The following is a 19083-nucleotide window of genomic DNA, read 5'->3' on the forward strand; positions in this document are numbered from 1 at the left end:
GACTGTATGCTGTCTAATACTACTGCATTTATCTTCTAGCAGGGCTACTTTGCCCACATTATTACCTTGATTCCAGTCAGTGAAGTGTGCAGTCCCATCCCCATTCACATTGAGTCCAGTTTCTTGATATCATCAAAGGTTGAAAGCTGCCTTGATGTTAGGGGTAGTGACTTTCAGCATGCTTCTGGAGTTCAAACTCCTGTCCACGCCTGAAGTCAGGTCCTGGCAAAATCCAAACTGACTGTCAATGAGTGATTAAGAGTCTCTGCTCTTGATATCACGGCAGCATTTAACTGCCTGTTGCATCAAGGAAAATAGTAAAATTGAAGTCAATAGCAATTGGGGAGTGGACAGGCGATGGGTGGGAATTGTTTGCTTGTTGACATCATCCCTGATGCTTACTGTAGTTGTTACAGGCCAAGAATCTTAGTCCCAGGACATTGCTACACGAAGTCCTCAGGGAATGTGCTGGGCCCAACTATCTTCATTTTACTAACCAATGGTCTTGCCTCCAAAGTCAGACAGAAGTGGGGTGTTTGATGATTGCAGAGTGTTCAGTGCCACTGCAATTCTCAGATATTGAAGTGTCTGTGCCCATGTGCAGCAAGACTGAACAAGCTTCATGCTTGGGCTGATAAAGGGTAATAAAATTTATCGCTACACAAGTATCAGGTAACAAGGGACAACGTAAACATCTCCCTTTGATAGCATTACCATTGATGAATCCATCACCATCAACCACTAACCTGAAATTTCACTTACGCAACCACATAAATACTGCAATGACAAAAATAGGCCGGAGATGGCGATTTTGATTATGAGTTACTTACATCCTGACTCTTCAAAGCTTGTCTTCCATACAAAAGGCAGTAGTCAGGAGTGTGAAGGAAAAGTCTCAAATTATCTGCATTGATACAGATCCAATAACATTTAAGAAGCTCAGTACGAGCAAAGGCAAATCAGCCAGTTTGATTGGTATCTCATCCACCATTTTAAACACTCACCCTGCCTACAACTGGTGCATTGTATTTTAGAAATCTCCCAAGGTTCCTTGGACAGCACATTCTTAATCCATGATCTCTCCTGCCCAGGTGTATGGGATACTGCTACATGTAAGTTTCTCCAAAAGTCACACACCAGTCTGACATATATTTATATTGTCATTACACACTGTCATTATGTTTAAAATCCTGAACTGCAAAGGTTCATGAAGACAGCTCATCATTTCTTCTCGAGGGTAAACAGGAATGGGCAAGAAATAACATACTTTATATTTCAGTCATATTGCAGAAGGAGAAGTTGGCACTTAAAATGATTTTAGAATGAGTTTATTTATCAAATGATTACAAATGGAACTGAGATCTTTCTCTCTCATTTTCTCTTTCTGCAGCAGCAAATGGAGATGTTGAAGCTGGAGATGAAGGGAAGGAAGGCAAACGTGCTGGAAAATCCAGAACATGTGAAATGTTTTAAAACTTTGTGAATGGATTCGGGCATATTATAAACTGTTAACAATGATTCACCAAAAGATTCATTGGATTAATGTTCACCAAATGTCTAAACAATCATTTTAAAATAATTTTGTTCTTGGGTGTACACCACTGGCAAGGCTAGTATTTATTGCCCATCCCTAAATGCCCTTTAGAAGCTGGTGGTGAACCACCTCATGAGCACCTGCAGTCAGTGCACTATAGATAACACCCAGAGTGTTTGTTTCCCATACAAGTTTGTACACATCTATGGTTTATTATTGCCATTTCAGAGGGCAGTTAAGAGTTAACCACATCTCTACACAACTGGAATTGTGTGGTCCAGGCTAGGAGTGGCGAGCAGATTTTGTCTCATGAATGAATGATGGCTTTTTAAAATAAAAGTCCAGTATCTTCATGATCATTATGAATGGAACCACCACTGTACTTTGGTTGAATTATTAATTAAGTACATTTAAATCCCCACCCCAAGCCCAGCCACAATGCTGGGATTGAACTCAAGCTCTATTGCATTAGTCAAGACCTTCAGACTACTAGTAAAATTATGAAAATGCTGCCGTCCCTTAACAAGCTCATGAACAGTCTGCAGATAAACCAATACTCCACCAGTTGCATTATAAAATCAATGCAATGAGTTTCCAAGTTTATCCTTTATAGTCAGGGAGATGTACAGCACAGAAACAGACCCTGTGGTCCAATTCGTCCATGCCGACCAGATATCCTACATAAATCTAGTCCCATTTGCCAGCATTTGGCCCATATGCTCTAAATCCTGCCTATTCATATAGCCACGCAGATGCCTTTTAAATGCTGCAATAGTACCAGCTTCCACCACTTCCCCTGGCAGTTTATTCCATACACATACCACTTTCTGCATGAAAATGTTGCCTTTTAGGATCCTTTTAAATCTTTCCCCGCTCACCTTAAACCTATACCCTGTAATTTTGGACTCCTCTACCCTGGGGAAAAGACCTTGACTTTTCACCCTATCCATGCCCCTCATGATTTTATACTCCTCTTTATTTAAGAAAAGGCACACATTAAATTTTATGAAAAATTGGCTGTTATGGATAGTTAAATAGGAAGTGTCACCTTGAAGCAGAATAAAATTATAGTTGAATTGAAAAGTTTTGTGTTGCACATTGGCTTGGTATTTCTATGCTTGAACACAGAATGCTCAATGTTCATGACAAAATGCACAAAAAGACCTAAGAATAAATAAAGGGGAACTTATTGCATTCAATATAAATTTTTAGAAATGGTAATTGAGCAATTTAAAAGAGACAAACCTCTGAGATCTGATAGCCTTATTCAGGGTACTAAAATAAATGGTTGTAGATATTACAAATGCATTAGACATAATTTCTAAAACTCTCTAGATTTGACAATTTTGCTTTTGGATTGGAGAATTACAAATGTCATTTTATTTTTAAAAAGATGAGGGAGGAACCATGAAACTACAGACCTGCTGAGTCAGTGTTAATTTGGTAAAGTTACTGGAAACTATAATCAGTAGAAAAAAGGTGAGAATGAGCTAATCTGCATTGGAATGAGTGAGTAGGTGAGGAGTAAGTCACATTTAATTGGATCAATTTTTAAGACATCTGTAATATGACAGAAAGGAAATGGACTTTGATATTGTTTATGCAGATTGGCATAAGTTATTTGATAAAGTTCTATATAAAGGCTTTTTGCAAAAATAAAACTCAGCAATTGGAGGTAATTTTGCCCTGAGTTGGTGAACTGGAGAAAGAGGGCAGGGATCGGAGATGAAAAGAATGCATCTTGTTTGGCAGGTAAGTAGTGTTCCCCGGTGATCTTGCATATTCATGTTTGCTGATGAACTACTTTAAGAGAGACAGTAAGTAGATGAGAGCTGAACAGAACGAAGGGGTAATATCAAACTTGAGTAGTGGTAAAACAATGTCAGAGTGGGGAAGCCTGAAAATACTCTTCAGCAAAAGCAAATTGGAACATCATCTCCATGGTGAAAGACTGTTGAGGAGTAAACATGACTCAATCTGTAAAAATCATTGGATATGTTGTACCTACATACTACCAATGAAATGTTTGTCTTCTTTGGAAAGTTGGAAAACAAAGGGAATTAAACTTTGGTTTAGTTCAGCAGAACTTTAGTCAGACCTGGTCTAGAGTACTGTTCAATTTTGGGCACCACATCTTAGGCCTGGAGTGAGTACAGTGCAAGAACAGCAGAATACCATCTGAGCTTAAAGGGTTAAATTATAAGGACATGTTGCACAAACTTAGTGGTGGAATCCAGAACACAGGACCAGATCAGTGCTAAGCCAGTTATAAATGAAATCAGGAAACACTTCAAACAAAGCAAAGTGAAAACCTGGATATTCTCTATGAAAAGCCTGCTGAGGCTGGTAGAATTAAACTTTTCACAACTGAGATTTGTGTTAGCTAATAATGTTAAGGAAAATAGATCAAAGTGTGATTATATGGGGAAGTCTGACTGAATGGTGGCACAAGCTTTAGGGAAGGAGATTTAGTTGTGCTCCTAAATAAAATTGGTGCTGGAAATAGTAGAACAATCCACAACAAAGTTTAAAAATCGCAAAGCAAATATTTTGAACTCTGTCACCTGTCAACATTTTCTGAACATTTATATCATAATCCTTTGTGTTTCAAATAAATCACAATAAATGTATTGGGTATTGTCTCCCAAATCTAAACTGGCCAGCACTTTTCTCTAATTATGCCAGTTTTCTACGTTGAGGGCCATGTATCATCAGCAGTTATGGCTTCCAAATATCTTGATCAAAGTGACTCTGCATATTTTACTACACAATTAGATGCATTTCTCTTCTCTTTAAGGAAACATATATCATTGAAAATTGACATTTATTGTGCATATGTTCAAAAGCTGACCTGTTGAACAAATAACGTACTTTTACGTAGAGTAAATGATGTAAAAGGAGATCTTATATTCAGGAGAAGATGCATTGCCAATTTTGTGACTATATAGGCATATTTGCATTATCTGAGATAAGGATATATCTGTAAAGTGTAGCCCTAAGATGTTACCAATATTAATTATTACACAGCATTTGCATTCTACTTACAAAGTTGTATTGTGCACACATTGCTCATATTGAAGATATTTATTAAATGATCATCTTTGGAACCTGACTTGCATGTTGTGCAAATTGTTTTTTTTATTCTCTCATGGCACGTAGTTGTCAGCGGCTGACCAGCGTTTATTGCCCATCCCTTGGTACCCTTGTACTAAGAGGGTCACATCCTGATATTGGCAGGCTGAATTTCTCCAAAGCACACTGCAGATCACCTCTTCACACATGGCTTCAATTGGTCTGGGTTTTTGTAGGAATGGCACATGAGGCGTTGAAAATGGTGGGTGTGTTCTCAATCCAGGATTTCTCATCCCACTCCTAGGGCTTCCTGATTTCCACTAGGGCATTTTAAGGGTGTAAGCCCATTTGGGTCACAAACTTGTGACTCGGCTGCTGCCATTGTGGCGATTGACATATTCTACTGCTCTGCAATTTTCATGGATTGAGGCCAGGTGAGCTTTTTAATGGGTTGTAGTTCAAGTACCTCATGAGTGTTGTGAACCCCAGGCTGATTGAGGGAACCTTTTAGGAGGTGACATCAAAAAAATCATCCACATGCTATGCTATGCCTCTACTACCTCCCTTGGTTGATGAAAATCCTGGTCATCATGGTTATGCAGAAATGGTGTCCATTATATTGAGACAATATAAAATAGGTGTATCTGTACACTCTTACAAAAACAGCCAAATTGGTGCCAGAGACATTTATGTATATAATATGCACGGAAGATGTCAGCTTTAACTTAGCACCACCCTCCTTTCTAGGAATCTAGACCTTGCTCACTGCCAGTTGTCTATCTTGGTTGAAATGTAATTGTGTGGAGTCACTCTCAAATATCCAAACACATTAGAACATTATCTTTTTCTTTCTTTCCAACCCTGCACCATCATCGAGGGAAATTCCTAAGGATCCATTCTTAGCTCCCTTCCTCCATATCTGCATCTTGATTATAATATTTGTCAAGATGAGGCGATCACCCATACATATTGATGTTGTTTAGATCTACTTATGCATGGCCTTTCAACTCCCCCACTGGCTTTAGGCTGTCAGACTACTCCTCTAATATAGTCTTGGACAAACAACAATTTCGTTCAGCCAATACTAAACCCATGTGCTTGGCCCATTATAAACCTTGCATTCCCCTCCCCACTAGTGTCCAGACTATTTAAACTTCTATGTTTTTCTTTGACTCAGCTGAGTTTCCAGTCACACATTCTTTCAGTCACAATCTCTGTTTTTTGAACTATAATACTGATCATTCCTATCCAAAGCTTGACCAATTTGTCACTGAATACATCACAGATAATGGAAACTGCAGATGCTGGAGAATCCAAGATAATAAAGTGTGAAGCTGGATGAACACAGCAGGCCAAGCAGCATCTCAGGAGCACAAAAGCTGACATTTCGGGCCTAGAGAGGAGGATGGGGAGAGGGTTCTGGAATAAATAGGGAGAGAGGGGGAGGCGGACCAAAGATGGATAGAGGAGAAGATAGGTGGAGAGGAGAGTATGGGTGGGGAGGTGGGGAGGGGATAGGTCAGTCCAGGGAGAACGGACAAGTCAAGGAGGCGGGATGAGGTTAGTAGGTAGGAAATGGAGGTGCGGCTTGAGGTGGGAGGAAGGGATGGGTGAGAGGAAGAACAGGTTAGGGAGGCAGGGATGAGCTGTATCGGAGCCGCCTCGTGGTCCCAAGAGGAGCTTGAACAGTTCATCCACTTCACCAACACATTCCACCCCAACCTCCAGTTCACCTGGGCCATCTCCAACACATCCCTCACCTTCCTGAACACCTCTGTCTCCATCTCAGGCAACCACCTAGAAACCGATGTCCATTTCAAGCCCACCAACTCCCACAGATTCCCAGAATACAGCTCCTCCCACCCACCTTCCTGCAAAAATTCCATCCCCTATTCCCAATTTTTTCGCCTCCGCTGCTTCTGCGCCCAGGATGAGGCACTCCACTCCCGTACATCCCAGATGTCCTCATTCTTCAAGGACCGCAACTTACCCCCCGCAGTGATCGAGAACGCCCTCGACCATGTCTCCTGCACTACCCGCACCTCATCCCTCATACCCTGCCCCCGCAATAACCGCCAAAAGAGAATCCTCCCAGTCCACACATACCACCCCACCAAACTCCGGATACAATGCATCATCCTCCGACACTTCCTCCATCTACAATCCAACCCTACCACTAAAGACATTTTTCCAACCCCACCCTTGTCTGCCTTCCAGAGAGACCACTCTGTCCGCAACTCCCTTGTCCGCTCCACTCTCCCCTCCAACTCCACCACACCCGGCACTTTCCTCTGCAACCACAGGAAGTGCTACACTTGCCTCCACACCACCTCCCTCAATCGCCATCCCAGGCCACAAGATGACTTTCCACATCAAGCAGATGTTCACCTGCACATCCGCCAATGTGGTATACTGCATCCGCTGTACCGGTGTGGCTTCCTCTACATTGGGGAAACCAAGCGGAGGCTTGGGGATCGCTTTGCAGGATGCCTATGCTCGGTTCGCAATAAACAACTGCACCTCCCAGTCGCAAACCATTTCAACTCCCCCTCCCATTCCTTAGATGACATGTCCAATCGGGGCCTCCTGCAGTGTGCCATAATGATGCCTCATGTAGGTTGCAGGAACAGCAACTCATATTCCGCTTGGGAACCCTGCAGCCCAACAGTATCAACGTGGATTTCACCAGCTTCAAAATCTCCCCTCCCCCCACCGCATCCCAAAACCAGCCCAGCTCATCCCCGCCTCCTTAATCTGTTCTTCCTCTCTCTATGCCCTTCCTATCCCCTCCTCCCACCTCAAGCCGCCTCTCCATTTCCTACCTCCTAACCTCATCCCACCCCCTTGACCTGTTCGTCCTCCCCGGACTGACCTATCCCCTCCCCATCTCCCGACCCTTACTCCTCCTCTATCCATCTTCGGTCCGCTTCCCCCTCTCTCCCTATTTATTTCAGAATCCTCTCCCCTTCCCCCTTTTCTGATGAAGGGTCTAGGCCCGAAAAGTCAGCTTTTGTGCTCCTAAGATACTGCTTGGCCTGCTGTGTTCATCCAGCCCCACACTTTGTTATCACTGAATCCATCAGCTCTGGACTGAACAAATGCAATGGTTAACTGGATGTCCTTCCACCTTCCATAATTTCCAATTTGTCCAAATTCTTCTGCCTGTATCCTCTCCCATAGCAAACTCCCTTCACCACTGTGCTCGCTAACTTATCAACTTAGAGGCCATAAAATTAAAATTTCTGTGTATTTAAATGCTGAGTTCATCGCAGTCCATTTCTGTTACTATCCAACACCCCAAATTTCCTGATTCTCCGAATCTGTTCTTTTATGCACCCTCAATCTCACCCCTCATCCTTACTGCAACACTAATGATAGCATTTCTTAGTTATTCCCCGGCATTCTGTTCTTCAATCTGTCCAATTTTTTTACTGAAAGAGCCTCCTTATTCACCTATGACCCTTCCCAAAATGGGTACGTTTTCCCTTAAATCTTAGACATTTTTCTCTTTCAAAGGTGCTTTATTGATGCAAAGCTGGAGGGATTAATGTTCACATTAATATTTCGAAGTCATCCAGAACCGTATATGTTGCTGTTTGGAGGCAATTAAGAGTGGGCAACTAATTTTGAGATACTTCTAACCATATGTTGTGATTAGCAGCAATTTAACTCACAAATCTGATTCCGTGTGGGAATTTAGTTGCATATCAGGGCATTAACTTTAGATTATAGAACTGGTTGCAGCCTTCTGAAGGCTTGTTACATCCACACGGAGATTAAGTACAAGCCTAATTTTAATAGGAGTATCAAATCACGGCTCACATTGACAAAGCAAAATCGGGAAAATCTAACAATGAGCGATGGCCAATTTCATTCCGAAGTAATGATAATGAAGTACAGATCTGTCAGACTAACATAGTGCTGACTCTATTTCTCTAATTTTATGACACTTTGGGACCGCTGCTCAGTGGAGTAGGATATAGCAAACTCATTGAGACACATCCTTGGGTTGGCATAAGCAGATTGCTTTGAAATGGATTGGGAAATTAACTAAGCTTTAAAAATGACTTAGATTTAGTCTTTAAATCTCCTGCTTACCCAAAGTATCCACCTAACCTCATGTAAAGGGCTGAAATTAGTTAGCTTCAAGGGCATATTCGCATTGATAAATTATGCATGAAATCCATGCCTATTTAATGCAAGATCGGAAAAAAAAATTGCTTTCTTCCCCTCAAAGATGTCTTCTGTTTGAAAAAAATACATTTGCTGGTACAAAAGTGACAATAGCAGACTTGTATATTGTATGTTCCATCTCAACAACAGGTTATTTTGTTGAAGTACTTGTCTAAGAAATTAAATCAACAATAGAAGTAATAGTTTACAGTTGAAAATGTAACTTTAGATTTACTACTGACTCTTCAACATTTTGAAGTCTATATTTGTCATGGTTATGAAGAAATGCTAACATATACTGACCATAATCTACTGGATTTTGTGGAGAAATTTAAGAATTGAATACAATTGTTCAGCTCTTATTGATTCAACCATTCAAAGCTAAAATTGTTCACATTGCTGGAAAAGAAAATCTAACAGCAGACCCATTATCAAGGATGTGGTTGTGCTGAACCAGTTAAGAAATTGGGAAGTATATTACAACAGATTGTTTAAATTGTGTGTCAGGAATGAGTAATGGCAATTGAATATAACTTTCCTGTGTTGTTTGTACATCTTATATTTAGCTCCTGATAAAATGCACTTAAATATATTTTATCTTTATAAGGATGGAGGTGTGCAAAAGATCACATTTTACTTTTTGGGAATATAAACTGAAATAGATATTAGCCTGCTATATAAATGCAACACCAGGAGCTTTGCAATTTAAAAATCAAGTGCTCTATATTTTTGAGCTCTGCAATACAACTTTGCATTTTGAAGCAGATTTGGAGAGTTTGAGACTCGGTAGCACAGTCTTTTGAATTAAGGAAATTCTGCCTGCAATGGCTCTCAGATAGTTTAAGCTGCAAAGTATTAGAAGTTGTAAGTGCTGGAGCAGCAGAGAGTAAATAACACTCAGAACCACCAAACAGAAAGAGTGCACTCTCTGTCCCTCTGTGTGGAGAAAAAGACAGAAAAACCAACTTAGCTAAAAAAAAACAAAGATGCAGGACAAGACCATCAATCTACTGACAACAGCATGTCACCAATGCTAAAAAAAAATCAAAAAACACTTGCAGACAATTTAACCTACGCTTGTAACAGTGGACTTGTAATCATTGGAATTTTGTTTACCTATCTATTTTCTTTTCTCATTCATTGTGTTTGTGTGAAGCCATTTGTCATTTTTTTGGTCTTGATCATGGCTTAGTGAGAGTGGAATTTTTGAGAGGTAGAGTTTAAGTTGAATAGTAGTTTAAAAATCATTTCTTTTCTCTGATTTTTGTTAAAGTTATATGGAACAATAAATACAATTATGTTCTGTTAGTGATGAAAATTGCTAATGTGAATTGCTTTTGTCTTGAACAGCAGTCAGACAGGCAAATTGGTCATCTTTCAGGCCACTTAGGATTTTATAAATTTTGTGGGAAGTTTTACTGGCACACTCTTTCCAATTAAGTCTGAACAAACTGAAGTACACAATACTGCTATCAGAGATAATTACTCAACCTGACCAGAGTTATTGTTAGGAAGGACAGAAATAACCCAGGCATAATTATTATATGGGACACAGCACATTTTTCAGAGATCGCAATTAGCATTTGAACAGCAAAAAAAAGCATTCAAGCATCTAATCTGTGACCATTGATTCTGACATTCTTTGCAATGCCGTTACTCATAACCATTACATTTTAGTGGTGTTTGACACCCACTGAAGCAGTATTTGAGTTTGGTTAAAAATTAGGACTAATTTTCTTTATTAAGCTCATGGTCACGGTCTAAAACATGCAATAATTTTTTAAAAAATCAACTATGTTTGAGAACATGCTCATCAAAAAACAGCTGCTCAGAAGTGCAAAAGGAAATATGCCAAGAATAAGTCTTTGTAGAAGGTAAGTGTTCACAGTTTAAGGATTATAATACATTAGACATACATGTATAAAGCCTGGTTAATGAGTCAATGTATTTTCATGAAAAATGGGGTGAGGTTTTATTACTCCAATATAACTTATCCTTCAGGAATATGTCTTATTTACTGAGTAATTTAAGACTGCTACCATTTACATTTTAGTAATAAATGTGTTCCTCCTGACATCAATTTTCTAGATAGATTTATGGGGCAAATCCTATTATGGAAACTAGTTCATCAAATTATTGTCCTTTAATTACACAATTGGTCAGTCTTGACATTGACAGAGGAATAAACTTCAAGTAATTGTTTTGAAAATATGTCTGGTGACAAGTCTGCTCGACCTACATTGGTGAACACTAATCCACACGCTAAGGAATTCCAGAGAATTGTTATAACTATAGAAGCATGTCTGTATTGTATCATAGCATGATGTGCTTTTATGCTGAATCTTCTATAACAGGATTACATATTAAGAAGGACCAAATGAATTAGCTTTACCTTTCTGTGCTAAGTAGATCAGAACTCTTACAGCAAAATGTTAATCCACATGCATTTTAACAGAAGTTGTGGTACAAAAAGATGATTAAATATTTAGTGTACACATAGGTAACGACCAAAATTACATACTGTAATTAACTATTCACTTGGCAGTAAAAAATTACAGAGGACAACATACTGACAGTCATAGAGATGTACAGCATGGAAACAGACCCATTGGACCAACTCATATATGCCAACCAGACATCCTAAATCTCACTCCATTTCCCAGCCTTTGGCCAATATCCCTCTAAACCCTTCCTATTCACGTACCCATCTATAGGTCTTTTGAATGTAATTGTACCAACACCCACCACTTTCACTGGCAGCTCATTCCGTACACTGTGTGAAAATGTCAAACATAGACTAATATTTAAATAAGAAATTTTAAAGAAGCAGACGAGATCAATGTGTGATTCAAAGATTGGTGTGGGACTCGGTTTTGATTCATGGAACACTGGCATCAGTGCTGAAGAAAGGATTTGTGCTGTTCAGATGGTTTTCACCACGGAATTGAATCCAGATAGATGTGAGATGATGATGAAATTGAATCCAGATAAATGTGAGGTGATGCACTTGGACAGAACGAACAAGACAAGGGAAATACATGAGCACTGAGAATAACAAGGACCTTGGTGTGCACATACACTGGTGCCTTATGGTAGCAAGTAAGGTGGATAATGTGGTTAAGAAGGCATAAGGTGTACTTGCCTCTCTTGGTCAAGAAGTCGAGTTTATGAGCAGGAGGGTTATTCAGAAAATGTACAAAACATTGCTTAGATAGAAAGTATTGTGGGTAGTTCTGGAATCCACATTACAGGAGGGATGCAGAGGAGAATTACCAGGATGTTGCATGGGCTAGAGAGAGAATGGATAGACTGAGGTTGTTTTTCTTACAGCAGGGATCGAGAAGGGTCATGACGGAGACATATAAAGTTATCGGGGCATTGACAGGGTAAACGAGAATAAACTTTGATTTGGTTTATTGTGGCTATGTAAGTACAATGAAAAGCTTGTTTGTGAGCGGTACAGGCATATCATAGTAAGCAAGGACATACACAGCTTAGGGTGCTTAGACAGAGTTAGACATAAAGATTACACGCACAGGAGGTACATGAAGCAACTTCTCTACTTGGAGGGATCAGGGCATAGATTTAAGGTAAGGGGGCAGAATATTTAGAGAGGATGCAAGGAAAGCCTTTTTGTCCACCCAGAGGGTGATGGAAGGAATCGGGAACTCTCTTCTATTCAGCTTGGTACAGGCAGAAACCCTCATAGCATTTAAGAAGTATTTAGACGTACAATGCCAAAGAATACAAGTGAATCCTGCGAATGAATGAATAAAGAAAAAACAAGTGCTGGAAAAATGCGATTAGAATATTTAAGTGTGTATTTCTGACACAATGGGCTGAAGGGCCTACGGATCTACAAATGTACTAGCGAATTGTATAATTAGGGCTGTAGACAGGGTGTAAGTTAAATAGCAGGGAGGGGGTTCAAGTGTGCAGAGGCAGATTTGGCAAGTCAAAGAGCAGGAAGAAGCTTACCTATATTGTAGGTTATGATAACCAAAACATGTTGCAAAGGGACAAAGCATACAAATATAAGACTGCATTAGCACATAAGGTCGGAAGGGAAAATGGTAAAAGGTCCACATTAAATACTCTTTATTTGAATCCTTGTAAAACTTGAAACAAGGTGGAGGAATTGATAGCACAAATGGAAATAAATGAGTCTGATATGGCATGATTGCCATTGTTAACATATGGCTGCAAAGTGATCATGCCTGGGACACGAATATGCAGAGAATCATAGAATTCCTACAGTGTGGAAACAGGCCGTTTGGTCCAACCAGTCCACACCGCACCTCAGAGCATCCCACCCAGACCCAACCTGCTATAACCCACCTAATCTACACATCCCTGAACACTACGGGCAATTTAGCATGGCCAATCTACCTAGCCTGCACATCTTTGGACTGTGGGAGGAAACCGGAGCACCCAAAGGAAACCCACGCAGACACTGGGGGAATGTGCAAACTCCACAAAGACAGTCGCCTGAGGGCAGAATTGAACCTGGGTCCCTGGCACTGTGAGGCAAAAGTCACAATCACTGAACCACTGTGCTGCCCCTTTGGAAAGAGAGGAAGGAAAACAGAACGGAAGTGGAGTAGCTATCAGGGATGAGATCAGCCATGAGAAAGGATCTTGGTTCCGAGGATAAAATTGCATTAAGTGGAGAAAGGGACAGCTAAAGATAGAAGAGAGGTAACAAAGTGTAGAGCTGGATGAACACAGCAGGCCAAGCAGCATCTTGGGAGCACAAAAGCTGACGTTTCAGGCCTAGACCTTCATTGGTCAGCTTTTGTGCTCCTGAGATGCTGCTTGGCCTGCTGTGTTCATTCAGCTCCACACTTTGTTATCTTAGATCCTCCAGCATCTGCAGTTCCCATTATCTCTGATACAAGCTAAAAACCGAAGGCCCCTTCATAGTAGATATACTAGGGCTTCTCAATCCATGGGTCACAAACCCCAATGCTGTTACCAAACATCCATTCACCATTACAATCGCACACTCACTCTCACAGTTCTGGGAGTTTTTCTGACTAAAACTATTTAAGAACAGTTCAGTATGGCTGTGATTATGAAGAAGGGACAGATTTAAATTCCTGAAGCATTAGGATCACTCCTAAAGAAGATGGGATCTGTATATGCTGGACGGGTTGCACCCCAGCAAATTTGTCCTTCGCAGGGGCGTTTGCTAGTACTGTGTGGGTGGCTTTACATTATAGTGGCTGGTGAGTGGGAACCTGAGCGGGGAGATAAGTATAAGGGAAATAAAGATGGAAATGAAAGATGGAAGAGTAGAAAACAAAAGTGGAAGGCACAGGAAACAGGAGCTAGCAGTAATTGGGGCATCAGCACAAAACACGTATAAAAATGTTAAAAACACAAGTGCAGAAGTGCTTTCCACACAAGTGTAAAAAAACATTCAAAAGGATGAAAAATTATCAGCACAAATAATTGTAAACAGGTACAATATGATTGTGATGGCAGAGACTATGGAAGCAGGGTGACTACGAACATCCAGAGACATTAAATTTATATGAAGGACAAACAAAATGGGAAAGGAGGTGGAGTGGTGTTATTATTCAAAGATGAAATCAGGAAAATAGGGAGATTCCGGAGATCAGAAGATTGTCACATGAAGGGTAGAGACTGGGTCACCTAGCAAGTATTCTGGGAGATTAGAAGAAAGGGAATCCTATTGAACCATATAAAATTCTAATAGGCTGGATGCATTCCATACTGGTCTTGGATCCAGGAAAAGGTATAATTGTCTCAGGATACACAGGAAGCCATTTCAAACTGAGATGAGGAAAGAGTTCTTCACTCAGAGGGTAGTGTAGCTTTGGAGTTCTCTATCATTAGTCCTGTGGGACCAAGTCACTGAATATATTTGGAAATGGATTTTCAGAGGCTAAAAGCATCAAAGATATAGGGAGAAAGCAGCAGTATGGTGTTGAGATCAAGCATCAGCCATGATCATATGTTGAATGGTGAAGCAGGCTTTATGGACTGGATTGGTCTACTTCTGCTCATAACTTCTATGGCTCTAAGACGGTATACCCACCCTGTTCTAGCACTCTAGCCACCCCAGAAAGTGCTGCTTATGCAACAAATGCTTCTCATGGACGACTCTGTCATAAAGTCCCCATACTCAGGAAGCAGCCTGTTCTCCCTTGGTGGTACACCTCTCACTCTTATTGCTACTGCTGGAAGTCCACTTCTCATGCACTTGCTAGAAAGCAGCTCCTTATTCTCAGTCGCCATTATCAGTCACTATTGAGGCCATCAACAGCAAATGGAGAAACAGAGATATCCTCCCAGTGGAGGTGCTGATCCTTACAAAATCCTCTACTCACAGTTAACCATATTTTTAAAAAATGGATTGGGAGATCACACAGGACGCTGCATTGCACCACATTTTGACTCTGACTGTCCAGTGGAGAAGCTTGTTCTACATCAAATTTTTGCCTCCTTGCTGCTGATTTACCAAACGTTCCGTCACCTTACATAAACTGAACGAGTTTTATTCATTCCCTTTTGTTTTAATGAATGCAGAGCTTTTCATTGGAAACAAAGTGTCTCGTAAAAATAAAGTCCTGTTTGATATCATCATTTCTTGTAGTTTTATTATAGCACCAACACTCCGTTGCTAGTCAGGTATCTATGCTGTGTGCAAGACAACAGATTCTTGTTAATCTCAGGGGACAGGAACACAGGTTTCACACAGATGTCACAAAACTTGGATACCACTCCAGTGTAACTCTCCTACATACTGCAAAGGACTGTGCAATCAGACTGGACAAGTCAGTGGGAGGGGAAAACTGGGGTGTAGGGTTGACATCACAGGTGTGCAAATCCATGGTGAGTGCATCAGCAGATAATGAGGAGCAAGTGTATTTTCTAACAGCAGTTTAACCAATATCTCAAATAATTTCACCTTTTTTATTGCTTTACGTAAGTTTCAGAATTTCAAACTTCCTTTTAAAGATCTAATTCCAGCCCCTTGATTGTTCTGTTCCTCCATAATAAGAACAGCAGAGCTCAGGACCTATTTTATATTCTATGATCTTCTTCCCCTGACAAGTACTTTTCACATTTTTTGCAGGTTTGAACTATATTAGCATATATTTGCCAAGTTAATCAACCAGCTTGCATTCTGTTAAAGCCTTTCACAATATGTCATTCTCTAATCGGATAATCAGCCATTTCCTCTAAGATGCCAAAAGATTTGTGTGCAGACAGAAAACCGTTTCACAATCTCATTGCATGGGCAACAGATGAGAACTAGATTAGCTGTACACTATGAAATATTCAACTAATTAGAATAAATTACAACACATTTTTGAGTTACAAGAAACATACAACAGAATAAATGACAGTGTTAAAATTTCAAAATATTACCAAGATACAAAATTCTTGTGGGCATATAACTGGTTCTTCACGTAAAAAGACTAAGGAATCTATGATAATGTCACCTTTATGCAATTAACTGACAAATTTTGGTTTTTGGTGTTAGGTTTCACTGATAAATAACTCCCTTACCCACATACACCAGACAAACAACAGTAAGCAAATTTTAACTTTTAAAATTTCATGAGATCCCAAATTATTAAAATAAGCTTTCTGTTCATTGGATTATTCTTATGACTGAAACTTAAAAGCTCCAAAGTGTATTATTGACAACTTCAAAATGTCCGCGATTTCCCAAGATGACAACAATATTTTGCTAAATATAGCAGGTAGGAACTAGTCTGTGAAAATTCTTCTGAAGTCAACAAGCATTCATAGTAGTTATGTTCAAAGGTGTTTGGATTCATAATTTTCAAACTTGTTTTACATTAAATATTTACATTAAAAGTGAAACATTGGAATTTGTCCAATTATTTCTTCTCCGGGATTAAGTGATCGACCTTTGATAGCCTCCTCAAAGCACAGGTCAGAGAAACATGTCTTCAAAATACTCATCAAATTCGTCCTCCCTGCAGATGAACAACAGAGTTTACTTTAGATTTTCATTTTACAACTGAACCTTTTTGTGGCATTGCTCATGAACAAGTCCGCCTCTTTCTGTAACTGTCTTCAATCACCTCCACACTATTTCTTTCCAACTGCTTTTTCAGTCTGTTTTTCTACCATTACAATGACTATCTCCAACTCTCTTGCATGCTCTTTTGACATCTGTTCTCTTGGTCACCTCCCCATCTCCAATTATTTCTCTTGTTTGCTACACCTACATGTCTGTCCTTTCCAGCTTTCGCCGCTACTTTCCTTCTGGTTGCAGTCCTACCCAATGCTTGTTCCTTTAAATGAAGAAAAATTTCTCGCTACTCCCAGTGAAAAGTGGAATCAGATTTATATTGACTCTAACGGGTGCAGACCATGATTGATCAGTCCAAAGGTATGAGGAACAAGAGGAAGAGAGCCAGGGTATGTGGCTTAGATGTAGCCATTGCTCAGGCAGAAAAACATCACAGATTGGACAGTCTTTCCGTAGATTTCAAGTGGGATCCAAAGTCCTGGGCCATAATTGTACTAAACTGTTCAAAATAAAGCCGGCATGTGCACACAGATGAGGAAGAAACTAGCAAGTTGTAAAGCAAAACAGAGCCCAGGACTTGGGGCTACCAGTGGATATGGGAAGGAAGAGGCAAAACTTGCATTTCCACACTGACAGGGCCAGCGAGGAGGGATTGACATTGAAGATTGCTGTGCAATCAAAAGGAGGCTTGGCCATTTTAATCCACTTGAGAAGCATGTTGTTTCACACCAAGACTGTCATTTTATTAACAGACAGCTTGGTTCCAACAGCTGTTTGGGATTGAGATGAGGCTCTATTTGATCAAGAGGCAGCAGTGTTCATTGGTCTTCAGTCAGACCATTTGGATGGGGAGACACCCAATTGCAGAGATTTTGAATGCAAACAGCAAATTTGCCCCAATTAGCACATAATAACATTTTAGCAAATTGAGAACATAGTAGGTTCAAGATCCAGTGATGTTTGGATATTAAATATAGCCTTTAGTAGTATGGATATACAATGCATTGGCTTTCATTCAGTTTATTTTATTAATATGTTTAGGGAGTGATGGATGGATTTCTGCAGTTGACATGAAGGGAGTCTAGAAAAATGTTGACTATTTTTTCCCTCCATTGACTACAAAAAGAAATTATTATGAAGCCTCCCTTTTGATGAGACCTCAGAGGCAGAATTCCTTGATTTTTTTTCCTTTTGGCAGAAGGCTCATCTCCAAATTGCTATTCTCTGTTCTTGAATCTCATTTTTGTCGAACCGGTTTTTGGGTGCTCTTTCTGCTGTGACATGAGCCTTTTTCAACTAAAATAGCAGCTTTGATGTCTTGGATGCAAGTTATTCCCTTGACATTTTTCTTCAAATAAAAAGCAGGACAGCACTCAAGTAGTTGGCAATTATTGAAAGAAAATCTACCAATGCACTCAGGAAAACGGTTTTTGATTAGAAATAATCTATACGCTAAAAATTAAGGGAATCAAGATTATGGTAGGGAAGAGACAAGGTAGAATTGAGGACTGATCAGATCTATCATGATCTCCTTGAATGGCACAGAATACTCTATTGGCTTGAATGGCCTACTTCTGTTTCTATGTCTAATGGTCTGACAGGTGAAATTTTGCATTAGAAGAATATTCAGACACCTGTGTTTGGCACAATGTTAAGCATTGCATTAGAATTATCTACTTTACTTGGAAGCACAGATTCACTAAAATTAAGGGCACTACACAATGAATGAAGAAAAACAAACACAATCTGAGGCCACAATCCTAAAAGGTTGGACAATAAGTCTCAGGAGTTAATAGCATGTTTTTGCATGAGCATCCTTTCATCTGCTTTACAGGGCAATTTGTGATGTAATGAATCTGCCCTGTAACATAGCTCACATCCTTTTTAATTATTACAGCCACTGTGTTTTTTATGACAGTATTACTTTGTAGATCTGGATGTGAGTTTGCTCGCTGAGCTGGAAGGTTTGTTTTCAGACGTTTCGTCACCATACTAGGTAACATCATCAGTGAGCCTCCGACGAAGCGCTGGTGTTATGTCCTGCTTTCTATTTATCTGGTTAGGTTTCCTTGGGTTGGTGATGTCATTTCCTGCGTTGGTGATGTCATTTCCTATTATTTTTCTCAGGGGATGGCATTAATTACATCACCAACGCAGGAAATGACATCACCAACCCAAGGAAACCTAACCAGATAAATAGAAAGCGGGACAACACCAGCGCTTCGTCGGAGGCTCACTGTTGATGTTACCTAGTATGGTGACGAAA

The 19083-nt window shown here is 40.0% G+C and overlaps 3 protein-coding genes across 3 annotated transcripts in view; 2 read left to right on the forward strand and 1 right to left on the reverse strand.

Moving 5' to 3' along the window:
• pde6c (phosphodiesterase 6C, cGMP-specific, cone, alpha prime) overlaps positions 1-4646 on the forward strand; it is a 45464-nt gene extending 40818 nt beyond the window's left edge. The window contains exon 22 of the mRNA XM_048550731.2: positions 1391-4646. Within this exon, the coding sequence (XP_048406688.1) occupies positions 1391-1473 (83 nt within the window). The 3' untranslated portion in view covers positions 1474-4646. The remainder of the gene's footprint in view (positions 1-1390) is intronic.
• A 5807-nt stretch (positions 4647-10453) lies between these two features.
• lgi1b (leucine-rich, glioma inactivated 1b) overlaps positions 10454-19083 on the forward strand; it is a 79738-nt gene continuing 71108 nt past the window's right edge. The window contains exon 1 of the mRNA XM_059653136.1: positions 10454-10653. The gene's annotated coding sequence lies outside the window, so the exon portion shown is untranslated. The remainder of the gene's footprint in view (positions 10654-19083) is intronic.
• fra10ac1 (FRA10A associated CGG repeat 1) overlaps positions 13608-19083 on the reverse strand; it is a 30210-nt gene continuing 24734 nt past the window's right edge. Inside the window, exon 14 of the mRNA XM_048551287.2 lies at positions 13608-16758. Within this exon, the coding sequence (XP_048407244.2) occupies positions 16716-16758 (43 nt within the window). The 3' untranslated portion in view covers positions 13608-16715. The remainder of the gene's footprint in view (positions 16759-19083) is intronic.

This window comes from Stegostoma tigrinum, chromosome 20 (genome assembly GCF_030684315.1).
Source record: "Stegostoma tigrinum isolate sSteTig4 chromosome 20, sSteTig4.hap1, whole genome shotgun sequence".
In the NCBI taxonomy this organism is placed as follows: domain Eukaryota; kingdom Metazoa; phylum Chordata; class Chondrichthyes; order Orectolobiformes; family Stegostomatidae; genus Stegostoma; species Stegostoma tigrinum.